Raw genomic sequence first — 18,643 nt, forward strand, 5'->3', positions numbered from 1 at the left:
AACAGGTGCTATTCTCCTCTGCTTACCTTTAGCCCCAAGTCAACCAATGCACAGGCTCAGCTGACCCTGAGTTCAGCCTGTTTATGCAACTGTCTGGTCATGCTCTACTCCTTACAGACACATAAACCAGCCTGGGCATTAGTTCCAAATTTGTTAAAACAGTATCACTTTCTACAGCTCTACAAACATAAGGTTAAAATGTAACATAGCACTAATAACCAATATGATAGCTCAGTCGTGAAGCCAGTTAGGTTTTTGCTCCCAGCACTCCCCTTGCAAGTCTGTTCCAGAATGTCACTCATCTGAGTGTTAGAAAATTTCATCTAATTTCAATCCTAAACTTGTTGATGGCCAGTTTATAGCCATTTGTTCTTGTGTCAACACTGACACTTAACTTAAATAACTTCTCTCCCTCCCTGGTATTTATCCCTCTGCTGTATTTATAGAGAGCAGTCATATCTCCCCTCAGCCTTCATTTGATTTGGCTAAATGTGCCAAGCTTTTTGAGTCTCCTCTCGTAATGTAGGGTTTCCATTCCTCTGATCATCCTAGTAGACCTTCTCTGCATCTGTTCCAGTTTGAATTCATTTTTCTTAAACATGGGAAACTAAATTTCACACAGTATTCCAGATGACGTCTCACCAGTGCTGTTTATAATGGTGCTAACACTTCCCTATCTCTATTGGAAATCCTAGGTTTGCATTAGCCTTTTTCATAGCCATATCACATTGGCCGCTCATAGTCATCCTGTGATCAACCAGTACGCCCTGGTCTTTTTCCTTCTCCCTCACTTCCAACTGATAAGTCCCCAGCTTGTAGCAAAAATTCTTGTAGTTAGTCCCTAAATGCATGACTTTGCACTATTAAATTTCATCCCAATTCTATTACTCCAGTTTTCAAGGTTGTCTAGATGTTCTTGTATGGTATTTCCAGTCCTCCCAACTTTGTGTCATCCACAAATTTTATTAGCATGCTCTCACTTTTTGTGCCAAGGTCATTAATAAAAATGTTAATTAAGATTGGTCCCAAGACCGATTCCTGAGGAACTCCACTGGTAACCTCTCTCCAGCCTGACAGTTCACCTTTCAGTATGACCCATTGTAGTCTCCCCTTTAACCAGTTCCTTATCCATCTTTCAATTTTCATGTTAATCCCTGTCTTCTCCAATTTAATTAATAATTTCCCAAGTGGAACTGTATCAGGTGCCTTACTGAAATCCAGGTAGATTAGATCTACTGCATTTCCTTTGTGTAAAATATAACTTATCTAAGCGGGTTTCAGACTTCTGAGTGCCGATCTACGAAGGGCAGTGTACGTACAGGGCAGCGCGTGTCTCTCTCTCTCTCTCTGTCACACACACACACACACACATACACTGTGTGTGTGTCTCTGTCGCACACACACACACACACTCTCTGTCTTTCACACTCACCTCCCAACACATACTTGTATTATTGTTGTTGTTATTACTTGATACTTCTTTCAAAGTGTGTTGTTTTAGTTTTTTGACTGGTCTATGCATTTCATAATTTTTATTTCTCTCTTACGCTTAAATTTAATTCTTTGAGTAGTGAGTTCTAAAATGCCCAGCCTGTCCTGGCTGGAGTAATTATCCCTATGGTAACTTTAAAAATATATATATTATATCTAGGTTTCTTTCTACTGGTGGCATACGTCCAAGTAATTCCAAGCCTCCTGTACATTCAGATCCTTGAGTTTTTCGATTCAATTGCTTATCACTTGAGGTTCGGTCCCCCTGTGTTTATCGATCAGTAAACCTCTGAAATGGATTCTTCTGAGGGTCAACTCTCAAAGTAAAGTTTATTCAAACTGTGAGGAATGTGAAGTGGAGTCTAGTGGTGGAGGAAGCTCCATGCTCTTTCTTCCCCTGCTGGTACCTGCTAAAATGCAAATTGTTCTATTTCCTGCAATCTCCCCCATTCTCCTTGTTAGTTTGATGGCCCTATTTACTGTTTACATGTAAATGTGCCTTCATTGTCTGCCTGATGACTGGGTTGGTCAGAGAAGTAAACTCATTTCTTTGCCAGGGCAGATCTGTTTATCATCTGCCCCTGACATGCCTGGTTAAATACATTTTAGTCATAATCCCAGCATATATCCATAACTCTTAATACACGCTATTTTCATACATCACACATGAATATTAATGCTCAGTGAGTTATTAGTTTTCAAATTATACCAAACTGGGCATATTTTTTACAAAGATTATTACAACAGTATGTAGGATGTGAATACAGCCACCCTGAATCTCTCCACATGCCCAGGTAGACAAAGAAGGGAATGGAGCTGGGGAAGGCAGGGAAGAAAATAGGGAAGGACAGGGGCAGTTCACACTCAGTACCAAAAGTTACTAAAAAGTTTAAAAGAACAAGGAGTACTTGTGGCACCTTAGAGACTAACAAATTTATTTGGGCATAAGCTTTTGTGGACTAAACCCACTTCATCAGATGCATGCAGTGGAAAATACAGTAGGAAGATATATATATATACACACACAGAGAACATGAAAAAATGGGGGTTGCCATACCAACTCTAATGAGAGTAATCAATTAAGGGTATCAATTCTCAAACGAGAAACTGCAGAACTGGAATTAATTTGCAAACTGGACACCATTAAATTAGGCTTGAATAAAGACTGGGAGTGGATGAGTCATTATACAAACTAAAAACTATTTCCCCATGCTAATTTACTCCTTTTCTTTTTCCCCTACTGTTACTCACACCTTCTTGTCAACTGTTTGAAATGGGACATCCTGATTATCACCACAAAAGTTTTTTTTTCTCCTGCTGGTAATAGCCCACCTTAATTGATTACTCTCATTAGAGTTGGTATGGCAACCCCCATTTTTTCATGTTCTCTCTAACTTCCTACTGTATTTTCCACTGCATACATCTGATGAAGTGGGTTTAGCCCATGAAAGCTTATGCCCAAATAAATTTGTTAGTCTCTAAGGTGCCACAAGTATTTTTTGTTCTTTTTGCTGATACAGATTAACATAGCTACAACTCTGAAACCTCTCAAAAAAGTTAGTACAGCCCTGGGTCCCTGGGAGCAAATGGAGCCAGGAGCCAGAGTGGCGCTAGCTTCCCATGGATCAAAGGGATCTGCCAGTTTTGGAGGGCTTTTTAATGAGAAATCCTTCTGGGGATTCCTAAGTGAAAGTCTCTGTGTGTAACTTTAACCATAGCAAGGGACAACTGGAGACCTTGAAAAGGCCTATACAAGATCGCAGATAGACATTTCCCTTCTCATTTAAAGTTTACTGCCGTTCAGTGATGGTTATTAATAGGTATCAAGTTTCTTTGTTCTGGTTAAGGCATCTCTATTTTCTTCTTTTGGGGGCCATTTTGGAATCTCAGTATTTGCACAGAGAATAGTCATTGGCTGATAAAGACAGTCTTTAAATAAAGAAACAATTTATTAGAACACCCTCTGCTTAGGTACATGAAGATGTTACGGACAAATAGACAGATTCTCAGAATATACTTTTCTAGGAACAGTATCTACAATATATAAAACTTGCCTTGGAATGTCCAGGCATTAAATTAGTTCCTACTGTCAAACATGAGGAACCATTGTTTTGATGTGCTGGCATATTTAAGAGCCATTAAAGGTAACAAGTTCTACTACTTTGTAGCAAAAGTCCACGGTGCAATTCTCTCCCAAAGCAGATCAAAGTGCTTAAAAAGACAATCCACCAGCTGTGTTGACACTTTCATATGTAAAAGAACTAGGCTTGAATGGCAGTTTCTCTTGCTGTTTTCCTAACACTCAAACTCCATCCAAATGAAAAGTTTCAAATAACAAAGGAAAATCATAGCAATTACAGTCCAACTTTCTTTTACTCATATTCAGCACTGTAGCGTTGTGTTTATCCAGGCTGCTGTGCTCTTGCTGCATATTCAAAGGGCCAATACAGATTTCAGAGTTTGAAGTGTGTTTGGAAGAATATATATTTGTATTCTGGGCTATTATCCAATATTTTCTCACTAACCCTTATATTAGACAATATCTTGTCAGAATATCTGCATAATACAGCATTCAAATGAGGCACTGATTTGTTCAACTGTACAGCCATATCCGAGGCAGAGCATAAGAATGCTGAGTGACACAGGTTTAATTTTAGCTGTGCCCCCTCATGAACTGCTCAGTTGTCATATTGTATTAGACTCTGCGTACTTGTTCCCATTCTTTTGACTGGATATTTACTGTCTTTTTATGATAAAACTATATTTTAATTTATTATTTGTATTTCAGTAACACCTATGGCCCCAAATTAGATTGGAACCTCATTGTGAGAGGCCTTATATAGCATACAGTGAGAGATAATCCCTTATACTTGCTCTGAAGAGTGAACAAACTAAATAGGATTATTTCAGTCATTTTACAGGTGGGGAACTGAGGTACAGAGTGATTAAGTGACTTCTCCAAAACTGTATAAGATGTCTGTAGGTCTCTTGAGTTCTGCTCTGCTGCCCTAACCAGACCATCTCAGATGTTGTCTTTTAATTCTGAATGTCCACCTGGGATTTAAGGCTCAGTGAGGCTGGGAAATGTTCAGTTAGTTCTTCCCTTTCAGGACTTGGATTTGGTGAGAGATTTTGAGGGCACCAACCAGAAACCCAGACTATGTGTGTGCTTCCAGCCACCTGGTTACCTCCATTGCAATGCCAGCTCCACCCCCTTGCCTATCTTTTATCATCGCTTCTCAACTGTTCAAGGAGCATCTGCTCTTGCTGAAGTTAAGAGGCTCTATGCTGTTGCTGAGTGCAGCTCAAACATAGGAATTTGCCATATTGGCTCAGAGCTGTGGTCCATGTACTACAGTATCCTGTATCTGGCAGTGGACAGTGATAGACACTTCAGAGGAAGGTACAAGAAATCCTGCAATAGGCAAAGGTGGTATAATCTGGCCTCTAGGGGAGTTTCCACCTAACCCTTAATATTTAGAGATTGGCTTAAACTCTGAAGCATGAGCTTTAGATCCACTGTAAAACTTCTCGTTGTAGTTCTTACTATTATAGCTGTGGATGTTCTTGCTATTCATGTATGTGTGCAATTTCTCTTTGAATCTTGCTAAGCTCTTGACTTCAGTGACATCCTGAGGCAATGAGTTCCACAGTCTGTGAAAGAGTATTTTCTTTTATCAATTTTCAGTTTGCTGCCTTTCAGTTTTATTGAATGTCCCTTTGGTTTTGAGTTATGAAACAGTGAGAATAGAAGTTCTTTAACCACTTTCTCAATACCATTCATTATTTTTGTATACTTTTATTGTCTCTTCTTAATCATTTCCTTGCTAGTCCTTATCTTTTCCATTTTTCTTCAGATGAGAGCTTTCCTATCCCCTAATGATTTTTTCATGCTCATCTCTGAACCCCTTTTAATCTGAAAAGCTTTTTGAGATGGGGTGACCAGTATTGCATGTAGTATTCCAGAGGAGGATGAACCATTGATTTATATAACATCTTCATAATATTTTCCATATTTTTCTCCATCCCATTTCTTATGTAGTCTAGCATTTTGTTAGCTTTTTGACTTCAGCTGTATGTTGAACAGAGGTCTTCACTGAGCGGGTTGCCAGGTCCTTTTCCTAAGATGATTAGAGTTACTTTAGAACCCAGTTAGATGTATGAATGATTCAGATTTTTCCATGAACCATGCATTACTTTGCATTTATTAACACAAAATATCATCTGCTGTCATGTTGCCTGAGCTTGGTTAAGAATTATGAATATAGCATATTTATAAACTACATGAGAAAAATGAAATATATTATGTACCTATTACCATCTAAAAAGTCAACATTTATAGGTGTCTAAGTATAGGGGAGACTTGTGATATATATTTCAGATACCATTGCATTATAACTGTTGGCAAATGCTGGCCTCTAAATGGTATCCACTATATCTAAGGCCAGAAGAGCTTTATGAAAGCACTTATGTGCTGTGAAAGGTACAATATACAATAGAGTTGGAAATGGTAGGTCATGCTTACCCAGTGAACTGACATAGAAGTAATTTAAGTGAGCCTGCATTTTATTTTCTCTTACATCAGGTTCCCATATTTCTGAAATCAGACAGAGGAGCACTGCCAGGACAAGGTTCAGAAATGCAGATTTTATTTTTCCAATGCAGTTTATTAATGGTGAGAAATGGGAAGAATCCAAAAGGGATTGGTGGTTCAATTCTGATGAACAGTGAAAGGTTTGGATCCTTGAGGTGAAATCCTTGCCCCACTGGAATCAATGGCAAAACTCCCATTTACTTCAGAAGAGTCAAGATTTCACTACTGAACTTTCTGCCTTGGCTCAGAAAAATCATACTATTTTCTGATAGTCCTCCAGCTTGATCCTCACCTTCTGTAACCCTCAATTAGTGGCCACCCTCAGTTTTCCTCCTTTTCAGCAACTCCCTAGGAACTCCTCTCCTATCCTTTCCATTTCCATCATAACTCTCCCACTCCAACAAAATGAGGTTAAATCTTTAGATTTATTTAACGTAAGGGGAAAAAAAGAGGAAAAATTTGTCTTTAACTTGAAATCGTAAATACCCCTGGGACTGGTTATTCAACCAGACATAGATTGTAGGACTAGGGAACATCATTGGGTGAATGATGTAAAAAAATAGGGAATCTGAAAGATTATCATGGTTTACATTTTCTTAAATAAACCACATTAAAATAGTGAAATGGGAACACTTTGAGAATTAATCAGTCGATGATGCCTTTAGGTTCTTTGACCAAAATGGCCATTTTCTGTACCTGCGGGAATATTTGCATAAATGTCTATCAACTACAGCAACCTCCCGGTAACTCAATTCCACTTTAAGCAAATCTGCTACCTATTAGGCTTGAAATGGCATCTGACAGAAATTTTAAAACTGATTAAAACTGATAGCCATTGCTAAATGATTTGGCCTGGTAAATGTCAAACAATGCTTACTTGGAATTGTACCATGTAAATGTCTAGTTTGTTGAATGTTACTTTCTTGTGCTGTGTGATTTGTCGAGGCTTCTAATGTACTTGTACCAATCAGGCTCAAATTGCAATTTGATAATATTCAACCCTAGCTAAAGCTGATCCAGTAAGCATTTAGGGTGAAATCCTGGCTCCACTGGAGTCAATGGGAAGTTTGCCCTTGATTTTAATGGGACCAGGATTTCATCTGTACATGGAGAATAGTGGACAAATTCATATGGGTCTTTGAATTAGACTAACAGATTGATTTTGCTGTCCTTTCTTACTGAGTTTCATGGTGAACTGGTGAGTTTCCCAAACTCAGCCCTAGAATAAGCAGTTGCAATTTCAGTGATGTCAGTGGAGTTTGAGGTGTTACTTCCAGGCTGTATTTGGCCTACTAACTACAAGGTATTCATCTTTCAATTCCAAACAGCTCTGTCTCTAAAAGGTGGCAGGAAATAACTGATAAGTTAGTTTAGCTCTTTCTAAGATGACACTTACATGGGTCAGCAAAAGCCAGTGCTTTATGTTCTTGTCAAGCTCTGATCTTCATATTTTTTCACTAGATTCCACATATGGACAGATTCTGTGAAAAATGATGGGTTAAAACATCATTTTGCTCACTTACCTCCTCCCTCACAGTGATATTGTGACTAATAATGAAATGTTTGTTCAGCACTTTGAAATTGTAAAGCACTGTGAAGTGCTAAGTATTAAGTATTATTATTACTTTCACAGATTTTGTTGTATTCTATGGAATCCAAATTTTCATGTAAAAAAATGAAGTTTTGGGGCCTCTTCTTCTGTGGCTAAATGTACTGTAGATTTAAATGCAGTCAGCTTTGCAGAAAAATGTCAGTAAAAATACCAACATATGGTACCATCCTACAATTCCTGCACATGCAGAGCTCTTATTGACTTAGGATCCAGTCCTGCATGCATTTATGCACATGAGTTGTCCCATTAAACTCAGTGGGATTGTTCATGTGTGTAAAGTTACTTATATGCATAAGGATTTACAGGGGCCAGTCTTAAATGGGAGTTCTGCAAGTGGCAGGCTTGCAGGATCAGACCCCATAGCATTTGCAAGCCTGTGAATTCCAATTCTTTTACTTATATAAGATAGCAAGTTCTAAGTCTACTTGAAACCATAACGTCAGATTCATGATTGGGGTTTCTGATGCCCATAAATTTGTGAACCTACTTGGACATTGTGCAAGGTCCATCTTTTTTTTCCAGGTATCTGGGAGCAGGTTGTCTGAAGGGCTTGGGAGCTTCATTTGTGTTTGTGCCAAATATTTTTTTTTATTGTGGTACAATGAACAGGCAGTTAAGTTATATTATTTATACAAGAATTTCTGTGGGAATGTACATTTTAACGACAATGTTGTAATACGTCCTCTAGCATAGGATGAGTGACAACTGAATGTCCAATATCTTTATGAACGGATGTAAATAACTTAAATTGACATGAAATTCTGTGTATAAGAAGATGAGGAGGTAAACTTACACCTGAAGGGCTCTGTCTTGCATCCTTGACTTATGCAAGTAGTTCCACTCAAGTCAGTGGGATAAGAAAGCTGCAGGATTGGGCCCAAAATGAGAGGTATCCTTTAGATAATGATTAGGGCTGTCGAATAACTCCGGCGATTAACTCAAAAAAATTAAGCGCAATTAATTGCAGTTTTAATTGCATTGTTAAACAGAATTCCAATTTAAATTTATTAAATATTTTGGATGTTTTTCTACATTTTCAAATATATTTATTTCAGTTACAACACAGAATACAAAGTGTACACTGCTCACTTTATATTATTTTTTATTACAAATATTTGCACTGTAAAAATAATAAACAAAAGAAACTGTATTTTTCAATTCACCTCATCCAAGTACTGTAATGCAATCTCTCTATCATGAAAGTGCAGTTTACAAATATAGATCTTTTTTTGTTACATACTGCAGTCAAAAACAAAACAACGCAAAAAATTTAGAGCCTACAAGTCTACTCAATCCTACTTCTCGTTCAGCAAATCGCTAAGACAAACAAGTTTGTTTGCATTTACAGGAAATAATACTGCCCACTTCTTATTTACAATGTCACCAGAAAGAACAGGCATTCACATAGGGCTTTTGTAGCCAGCATTGCAAGGTATTTATGTGCCAGATATGCTAGACATCGTATGCCCCTTCATGCTTCGGCCACCATTCCAGAGGACATGCTGATGAAGCTCGTTAAAAAAATAATGTGTTAATTAAATTTGTGACTGAACTCCTTGGGGGGAGAATTGTATGTCTCTGCTTTGTTCTACCCGCATTCTGACATATATTTCATGTTATAGTAGTCTTGAATGATGACTCAGCACATGTTCATTTTAAGAACACTGTCGCTGCAGATTTGACAAAATGCAAAGAAGGTACCAATGTGAGATTTCTAAAGATAGCTACAGCACTTAACCCAAGGTTTAAGAATCTGAAGTGCTTTCCAAAATCTGAGAGGGACAATGTGTGGAGATTGCTTTCAGAAGTTTTAAAAGAGCCTCGGATGCGGAAACTACAGAACCCAAACCACCAAAAAAAAAAATCAACCTTCTGACTCAGATGATGAAAATGAACATGCATTCGTCTGCACTGCTTTGGATTATATCAAGCAGAATCCATCATCAGCATGGACGCATGTCCTCTGGAATGGTTTTTAAAACATTCAGGGCCATATGAATCTTTAGCGCATCTGGCACGTAAATATCTTGCAACGCCGGCTACAACAGGGCCATGAGAACACCTGTTCTCACTTTCAGGTGACATTGTGAACAAGAAATGGGCAGCATTATCTCCTGCAAAAGTAAACAAACTTGTTTGAGTGATTGGCTGAACAAGAAATAGGACTAAGTGGACTTTTAGGCTCTAAAGTTTTACATCATTTTATTTTTGAATGCAGTTATTTTTTTTACATAATTCTACATTTGTAAGTTCAACTTTTATGATAAAGAGATTGCACTACAGTACTTGTATTAGGTGAATTGAAAAATACTATTAATTTTTTTTTACAATGCAAATATTTGTAATAAAAATAAATATAAAATGAGCACTGTACACTTTGTATTATATGTTATAATTGAAATCAATATATTTGAAAATGTAGAAAACATCTAAAATATTTAAATAAATGGTATTCTATTATTAACAGTATGATTAATCACAAAATTAATTTTTTAATCGCTTGACAGCCCTAATTATGGTAATTGCCTAAAATTGAAACATGAGGTAAAATTTTGAAAACACCCAAGTGACTTAGATACTTAAAACCCAATTTTAAAAATGGCTCAGGCACTTCAGACAGAGCCCTAGTCTCATTGAATTTCAATGGGATGTAGGTTTCTAAATACTGAAATCATTTTTGAAAATGGGATTTAGCCTCCCACGTCACAGAAGCACTTTTCAAAAATTTATTCTTGGTCCCTTCACTGGAGCAAAAGCAATCCAGTGCTTTATCTTTAGTCTAGAGGTAGGATGTGTGGCTCTCTTCCATCACTGCAGCTTCACAGTCATCTAGTAGAGGTGTTACCCTATCCGTAGACATCTTTTTTATTGTGCCTCCCACTGTTATCTTGGGTTATCAAAGCTTTTATATAGATTTAATATTAGGTATCCCTTCCCTGAAACATCTTTATCGTACCACAGAGCAATTCAAAGAGCTTGAATTTCCTTTCTATTAAAATATACTCCAGAGTAACAAAGGCCTTGATTCTGTAGTTCACTGTGCATCAGTCACCCACTGCACCGATACCCAGCCCCATTCACTACATTTATCTCACTGGGGTTCCGTGCAGGACAAGAGATGCCCCCATGCAGGATGAATAGCAAAATTGGGGCCTTAGTGCATAAATGCTTGGTTCAGATAAAATTGCAATTGTGTTATGCCTGGATCCATACATATGGTATATTGTATACACATCCTCATTTGCAAATGCAGCTGCAGGGTGAGTATAAAGGTAGTAAAAAGCCAGCCTCTGAAATTCAGAGGTTCAGATCAGGTAAGCATCCAAATGATTTGGATGCTTATGTAAATGTTATTTGAACGTGGAAATCTCATGAGACTAGACTAGCTCCTTGAGACTAGAAAATCTAGTGGAAATCTCATGAGACTAGAATAGCTCCTTTCCAGTATTTGTTCCTTCCAGTTAGGGTGACCAGATAGCAAGTGTAAAAAGTCGGGACTGGGGTGGGTGGCAATAGGTGCCTATATAAGAAAAAGCCCCAAAATCAGGACTGTCCCTATAAAATTGGGACATCTGGTCACTCTACTTCCAGTTGGCCAATTAGTCAACCACTGCAACCAACAAAAGGTTCAATTTCAGTGCTGGAATAAGTTATAAGCAATTAAACAATAAGTTATAAAAAATTTAACAGGGGAAAACTGCTCTGGTGTTGTTATGCAGGCAAAATTCCCTTTAAAGCCACAATGTCTGTAGGAATGGGCCCTACGGCCTGTTCCTGCTCCCGTTGAAACCTATGGCAAGATTTCAGAGGTGCTGAGCAGTTGCAGCTCCATTAAATACAACTGGAAGTGTGGTTGCTCAACACCTCTTCAGTTCAGGACCATTGGCTCAGGCCCTAAGTGACAGAGGTCCTCAAAATTTTGCAAAAACAGAGGAATTCTTTTAAATTCCCTCTGTATATTGGCAAAACATCCATGCAAGCTTTTTTTAAATTATTAGTTCTTTTTCCTCCTACTAGTGTGCCAGAGTCCCTGCAATGTGCAGTAGTTAGGCTCCTAAGTTATTTGCATGGCATACTTAGAAATAAAGAACTAGTCTACTTAAAATGTGAGCAGTTAAGTGTGTTTATTCATCGATACTAAGGTCAGAAGGGACCATTATGATCATCTAGTCTGACCTCCTGCACAACGCAGGCCACAGAATTTCACCCACCCACTCCTGCGAAAAACCTCTCACCTATGTCTGAGCTATTGAAGTCCTCAAATCGTGGTTTAAATACTTCAGGGAGCAGAGAATCCTCCAGCAAGTGACCCGTGCCCCATGCTACAGAGGAAGGCGAAAAACCTTCAGGGCCTCTTTCAATCTGCCCTGGAGGAAAATTCCTTCCCAACCCCAAATATGGCGATCAGCTAAACCCTAAGCATATGGGCAAGATTCAACAGCCAGATACGTGTTGCTTTACTGATGAAACATTTGCAAATATAAATTAATTTTTCAATGAAAATCAGAGCAATTTTCCAATACAAGTGGATATGGTTCATTACTTCCAGGCATTATCATTTTTTATGCTTTCTCAATTTGCATTCAATATGAGACATACAGACAGATTTGTAGAGCTAAATTTGCAGTGATAGATACTTGCTTTGAATGTCTGAGAAATTTCCAGTTCTTTTCACACTGATTCCCTTTAGCAAAGAGCAGAGTTCCAGGAAGTTACAGATGCAGATCCTTGATTTTTCATTGCTTAAAGGTTTTCAGGTCTCTTGCCCTAGCACACTAATGTTAACAGAGCTACTTCACAATTTCAAGCAATGCTTTCAGTAATTAAAGCTGATGCTAGCTGCCTCCCCTCCCTTGATGCTGACACAAGGTAGAGAAACTGGCATGTTCTCAAGAATTATGGTCAGTGCTTAGAGAGAAGAGAACAGCCTAGCAGCTACTTGAAATAGAAGAGCAGCATTTTTAAAATTGGAAAGTGCAAAGGAGTACCCAGGAGAAGGTGGAAGAAGGAAGAGGAGGGGACAGATGCTGGGGGAATAGAGGAAATGGATGGGAAAGGATGCAATTCTGACATCCATCAGAGTTTAAGTTTGGTGCAGTGTTCCATAGCATAGAAAGGGAAGCTTTAAAGAGTTTTACAGGATTTTAAAAATTGTTAATAGGTCTTCAAACTAAGGGTCAAGGGCCATCCTTATATGCTATCCATGTATGCCAACATATATCTGGGTCATTGCCATGAAAGGAATAAATCGTATATATGGACTAGTCCTGTTGTCTCTAATGGCCTCATCCAAAGTCCCTTGAAGTCAATGAAAGATTCCTCTCTTTCTCCAATAGAACCCCAGTAAAAGCCACAGCTCTTGTTGCAGGATTAATATGATATATTTCCTCAGCCCCTAGTTAATCTGGCCAAACTGGTCTGGATTACTCTAATTTGCTATGTTCAAAGCTTCCTTAGTTTTGTATATTAACTGGCAGTGCAACTTTATTTGTAGGAGACATTAGTATCCTCAATTATGAAAAAATGTAAAATATTGTTATAAGAAAATATAAGGCCTGCTCTTGTAGAAAAGTGACTGACTAAGATCATTCTGTCATTTTTATTGTGTCCTTTAAGAAACAAGGCAAAAATTCTGCCACATTCTGGCTTGTTTATATTATTTTTTTTAAGCTTGCTCTGACATTGATATTCAAATTAGGCCAGGTACTGGGATCCTCAGGAGTAGGGCAGATAGTGAGGAGAGGAAATGTACAGGACAAACCCCAAGAATTTGATAAATTCATAATGAAAGTAAATAAGTAAATGAAATTCTTTAGAAGACTGGTAATGGGACACGAGTGATGCCCAAGAACATTCTGTTTTGTGTCCAAAGTAGAGTCCTTAGCTGAGTGATTTGGGACCTTGCTGCAGGTGATTGTTGGCATATCAATGTAATTATGAATTTTATTTATTATAAGGTATTTTTCCTTGGAAAAAAATCTCCTTTTTGTTTTGATTTTTAATTTTTTAAAATATGCTTTGTCATAAAGTTGCGCATTAGTCAATGAGAACACAATTAATGGTGACAAAAATACATAAATCCCACCCAAGTATGTGAAAGATGTGATTTTATATAACAGTATACAGGCAATTATACCCAATCATTGTGCAATCTTACTGTGCAAGAATCATAGACGTTAGAGATGGAAAAGTTGCTCTTAGATCACCCATTCTAACATGATTACACCCCTAGAGCTATAGCCAGCTGAAAATATTTGCAACCTACTGCGGTGCAGGCTCTGGCTGGGCAGCGCTTACCTCAGGCGGCTCTCAGAAGCGACTCGCGTGTCCAGCTCATAGGCTCAGGGTCACCCAGGGTGGCTTGATGCTCTGCCCCTGCCTGCAGGCACTGCCCCCGCAGCTCCCATTGGCTGTGGTTCCCGGCCAATGGGAGCTGCGGAGTTAGCATTCGGGCCGGGGCCAGCACGTAGAGACCTGTTGGCCGCCCCTGTGCCTAGGGGGGTGCAGGCACCTGTCGGTCACTTCTGGGAGCCACCAGGAGCAAGGATAGGTAGGGAGCCTGCCTTAGCCCTGCTGCGCTGCCAACCGGACTTTGGCCTATTAAAATCTCCCGTATTGCCTTTAATAGTCACAGGGAGATTGAGGCCGATTCCGGGAGACTCCCAGCCAATCCGGGAGGGTTGGCAACCCTAACCGGTGCTGGAGAGTTGACTTTTGCTGGTTCCTTGATTTGACTGAGGGGCCTTCTTTCACTGCTCTTGGGCTGTCAACTAAAAGTACTGGCCACTTTGGAAAAAGTTGCCATAAGTTTGTGTGTATTTCAGTTTCTCCATCTTTAAAAAAGAGGTCAGTAATACCTTCTCTATCCACAGAGATGTTGTGAGGACTAATTCAGTAATGTTTGTTAGGTTCTATGAGATCCTTTAATGGGAGATGCTTTGTAAATGCAAAGCATGGAGTATTACTATTTTCATGATACTTCTTGGTGATATAGTGAGTTAACTACCATTAAATACTGTGCTAGTGATGTGACTAAATCCAAATGGACTGTTATAATAATTTACTGCTTTGTCTATATAATAGTTCTGCTTTTCATTGGATAATCAAAATTAGGTCATTCCAGTGGAACATTTCTATTTTTGTTTCTTTTGTGTAGCCATATTTGTGCTGGAGATTCTGGGCTAACCACCACAATAGACTAGAATCTGTGTATAGAACAATGAGTTTTCATTTTAATATGATAACAGGCCAGAAATAGGTAAAATAGATTGATACAAGCAAAACAGAAGTAGAAAAGAGTAGAGAAAGGTTAATTTAATACCACAGTAAAGCCGGGGATGAGATCTTGATCCCATTTAAGTCAGTTTAGACTTTTGTGAGGTCAGGATTTCACCCAAGATACAGAATAAGATTTTGTTGTTTTAATTGAATATTGAATTTCCTTTAAAACCTTACTTAAAATTCTATTAAATATAATAAATTATTACTTAAGTATCCAACAATATACCAGACTGCTCTGGTTATAACTTTGCTCTTGCCAAAGAATATCAATGAATTGCTATTTTATCATGGGTATTGTATTATTTGCAAAGAGGAAGATACCCATTTGCACTGTAGCCAGAGCCAGGCTTTGATTTTTAGACAACCAATGGGGACCTGAGAGGGGAGACAGACTTTTCACAGGTGTATAAAGATCACTCCAGCTACTCCTTCACTATTGTGTTGCCTTTGAAAGCTGGTTGCTGATGTCAGATTATGACAAGCAGCATATTCTCCGGCTTCCATTTCAGTTGAAGTCTCTACTTGTTTGTAGCATGCACCTGCAGTAACTTACCCACTACTGCGTTCTCAAGAGCAAGTTTGCAAAAAGATGGTGCTGAAGTGAGTTGGAAGTGTAAATTCTTAAATGCATAGATGATCCTCTAACGGATTGGTTTAAATAGCCTAGATATTTATCGGCTTTTGAAAAGTTTGCCTTCATAAGCTGAATTTTGAGGAGGAATATGAATGCCGAAATCAAACTGAAATATTCCTTGAGTTTTCAAATTTTTGTTTGCAGAATTTGACAGCTGCAAGGACTTGCATAAGAAAAGGAGATGAATTAATCAAAAACTGAATACCATATACCTTCATTTACAAGCCACCCTTGATTAGTAATCACTCCTGTTTAGTAGCCACAACTTTACTACAAAAACTACAGGAGCAAATAATTAACTATAATAGAAGCAATAGCTTCTACATGTATATATTTGGTATCTGCTGTCACCACTAATAACACAGAGTGGTTGAAAGAAATGTTATCTTATTACAGTACTCTGGGACAAATGTATAATTGAGACAAATAGTACGTTTTGGAGATGACTGTACAGTATAAGAAAGTGACTGCTATGGGAGTGCATCTGAGTAGCTGATGAGTAAGGCTCCGTGTTTGTCACAGAGGTCACGGAAGTCATGGATTCTGTGACTTTCCGTGACCTCTGTATCTTCTGCAGCGGCTGGTGCACCTGGACTGGGGGCAGCCTGAGCAGCTCGGGCAGCCCCTGGGCCAGGCGCACTGGCTGCTGCTGGGGCAGTCTCAGGCCCCCACACCTCGCAGCAGCAGGAGTTCAGGGGCTCAGGGCTGGGGGTTGGGGTGTGGGGCGGTGCTTACTTTGGGGGGTCACCTCGGAGGGGTGACAGCAACTCCCATCCCTCAGATCTTATCTCCACATGCTGCCTGCGCCTGCAAACACCGCTCCCGCAGCTCTCATTGGCCGCTGTTCCCAGCCAATGGGAGCTGCCAAACCAGGGCTTGGGGTGGAGCGGAAGCTGCATGTGAAGCTAGGAGCTGGGGTAGCCGCTTCTCAGGAGCCAGGTAAGGAACCTGCCCCAGCCCTGCCAACCCCTCCCTCCAGTACCCGCAGTGCCCGCCCCCCCTCCCCCCGAGCACCCGTGGTGCCCCTGGGCTGTGCCTTCCCCCAAGTACCCACAGATCCCCCTGGGGCTGCCCTCCTGAGCTGCCCCTCCCCCCAAAATTTTGTCAGGGGTATATAATAAAAGTCATGGACAGATCACAGGCTGTGAATTTTTGTTTACTGCCCATGACCTGTCCATGACTTCCACTAAAAATACTTGTGACTAAAACATAGCATTACTGATGAGAGATGCTCAAATAATGTCAGACACCTGCTCATGAAAAGTTTAGGGAAATGGAAACCAGGCTGAATTCAGTGTGTTCATAGTCCTTTATTATTTGCTGTTTCTTACTTGTAGTTTAGTTTGTATATATGTTTTTGAATAGCAAATTCGGGGTCTTTTGTTGAGATTCACTTAATCAAAAATGAAGTTCAGTTTGTGACAAAACAGTTTATAAGAGTTAGGTCATCCAATTGGGGAACAGAAACAATACCACATGACTTAGGTGACCAGTCACAAAGCTTGAGTAGTGAAGTCAAAATATCAATTAATTAACTAAATGCTCATAATGTATCCATCAAAATTATTTGAATGGATTTGCATAATGAACACATTCAGAAGAATCTAGATCTGTTCGTAGACAACTTGTAAACAGGAAAAAAGGTCTAAATTCACCAAATAAATTGTTCACAGCAAATATTTAACCAGCTTTAATTTGGAGATTGAAGTCTCTGATTGAAGTCCCTGAGACCTTCTATGAAAAAAATGCTTTATTTTCATATTTGTACTTTTAAAATTAATATTTTAATTAGCTACAATACTGAACTGTGTGTGTTCTGTCAACAGACCAGCAGTACTCCTGGTCACCTTCTCAGCACTTCAATGAAGAAAGATTCTCGCCTGCTCCGAGGAACATGAAAGGATTATCTGGTAGTCGTAACCAATCACAATTATGTTCTGCTCATACTTGTGGCTTAGCATCCCCTGAAGATTGTGAACATACCCACGATCATATCCACCATGGGCAGGAGCCAAGGCAATCCTATCTTCTCAGCCCTACAGAGAGCTGCCCACTGGACCATCATCGCTGCTCACCACGAAGCTCCATCCATTCAGAGTGCATGATGATGCCCATGGTTATGGGCGATCACATGTCAAGTAGCACTTTCCCCAGAATGCACTACAGCTCACATTACGAAACGAGGGACGATTGCGTCATGTCTCACGCTAACCCTAAGATTAACCGAATTCCTGCCAATCTCCTGGATCAGTTTGAGAAACAACTTCCTCTCCACAGGGATGGATTTCACACTTTACAATATCAGAGGACCTCAACAGCTGCAGAACAACGCAGTGAAAGCCCAGGAAGAATACGCCATCTTGTTCATTCAGTCCAGAAACTTTTCACTAAGTCTCATTCTTTGGAAGGATCATCCAAGGGCAATGTCAATGGGACAAAGGGAGACAGTCGAGGGGACGACCATCATCATGGACATCATTCCAAGCATAGCAAAAGGAGTAAAAGTAAGGAGCGAAAACCAGAGACCAAGCATAAATCTGGAATGAGTAGCTGGTGGAGTTCTGATGATAATTTGGACAGCGATAGCACTTATCGCACACCTAGCGTGATTAATAGGCATCATGTAGATCATATCTCCCACTGCTACCCTGAAGCTCTCCAGGGGCACTTTGGGGATCTCTCACTAAAGACTTCCAAAAGTAACAATGATGTGAAATGTTCTGCTTGTGAAGGGCTAGCAATGACCCCTGATGGTAAATACATGAAAAGGAGTTCTTGGTCTACACTTACAGTAAGCCAGGCTAAAGAAGCGTATCGCAAGTCATCCCTTAACCTAGATAAGCCTCTGGTTCATCAGGAAATCAAACCTTCCTTGAGGCCGTGCCATTACCTTCAGGTAAAAGCCAGATTTGGTTAATATTTGTAATAGAAAAGCAATTAGTTATAATTTATGCCAGAAAGTCATTGTAAAATTACATGGATGCCCTGTAAATGTCTCTCAAACATTATGGTATTCACCTACTGCAGATAT

The 18,643-nt window shown here is 39.4% G+C and overlaps 1 protein-coding gene across 1 annotated transcript in view; it reads left to right on the forward strand.

Annotated features, from left to right (window-relative positions):
- DLGAP2 (DLG associated protein 2) overlaps positions 1 to 18,643 on the forward strand; it is a 716,593-nt gene that overhangs the window by 592,534 nt on the left and 105,416 nt on the right. Inside the window, exon 5 of the mRNA XM_077811569.1 lies at positions 17,439 to 18,508. Within this exon, the coding sequence (XP_077667695.1) occupies positions 17,439 to 18,508 (1,070 nt within the window). The remainder of the gene's footprint in view (positions 1 to 17,438; positions 18,509 to 18,643) is intronic.

Source organism: Eretmochelys imbricata, chromosome 3, assembly GCF_965152235.1.
Source record: "Eretmochelys imbricata isolate rEreImb1 chromosome 3, rEreImb1.hap1, whole genome shotgun sequence".
Lineage (NCBI taxonomy): Eukaryota > Metazoa > Chordata > Testudines > Cheloniidae > Eretmochelys > Eretmochelys imbricata.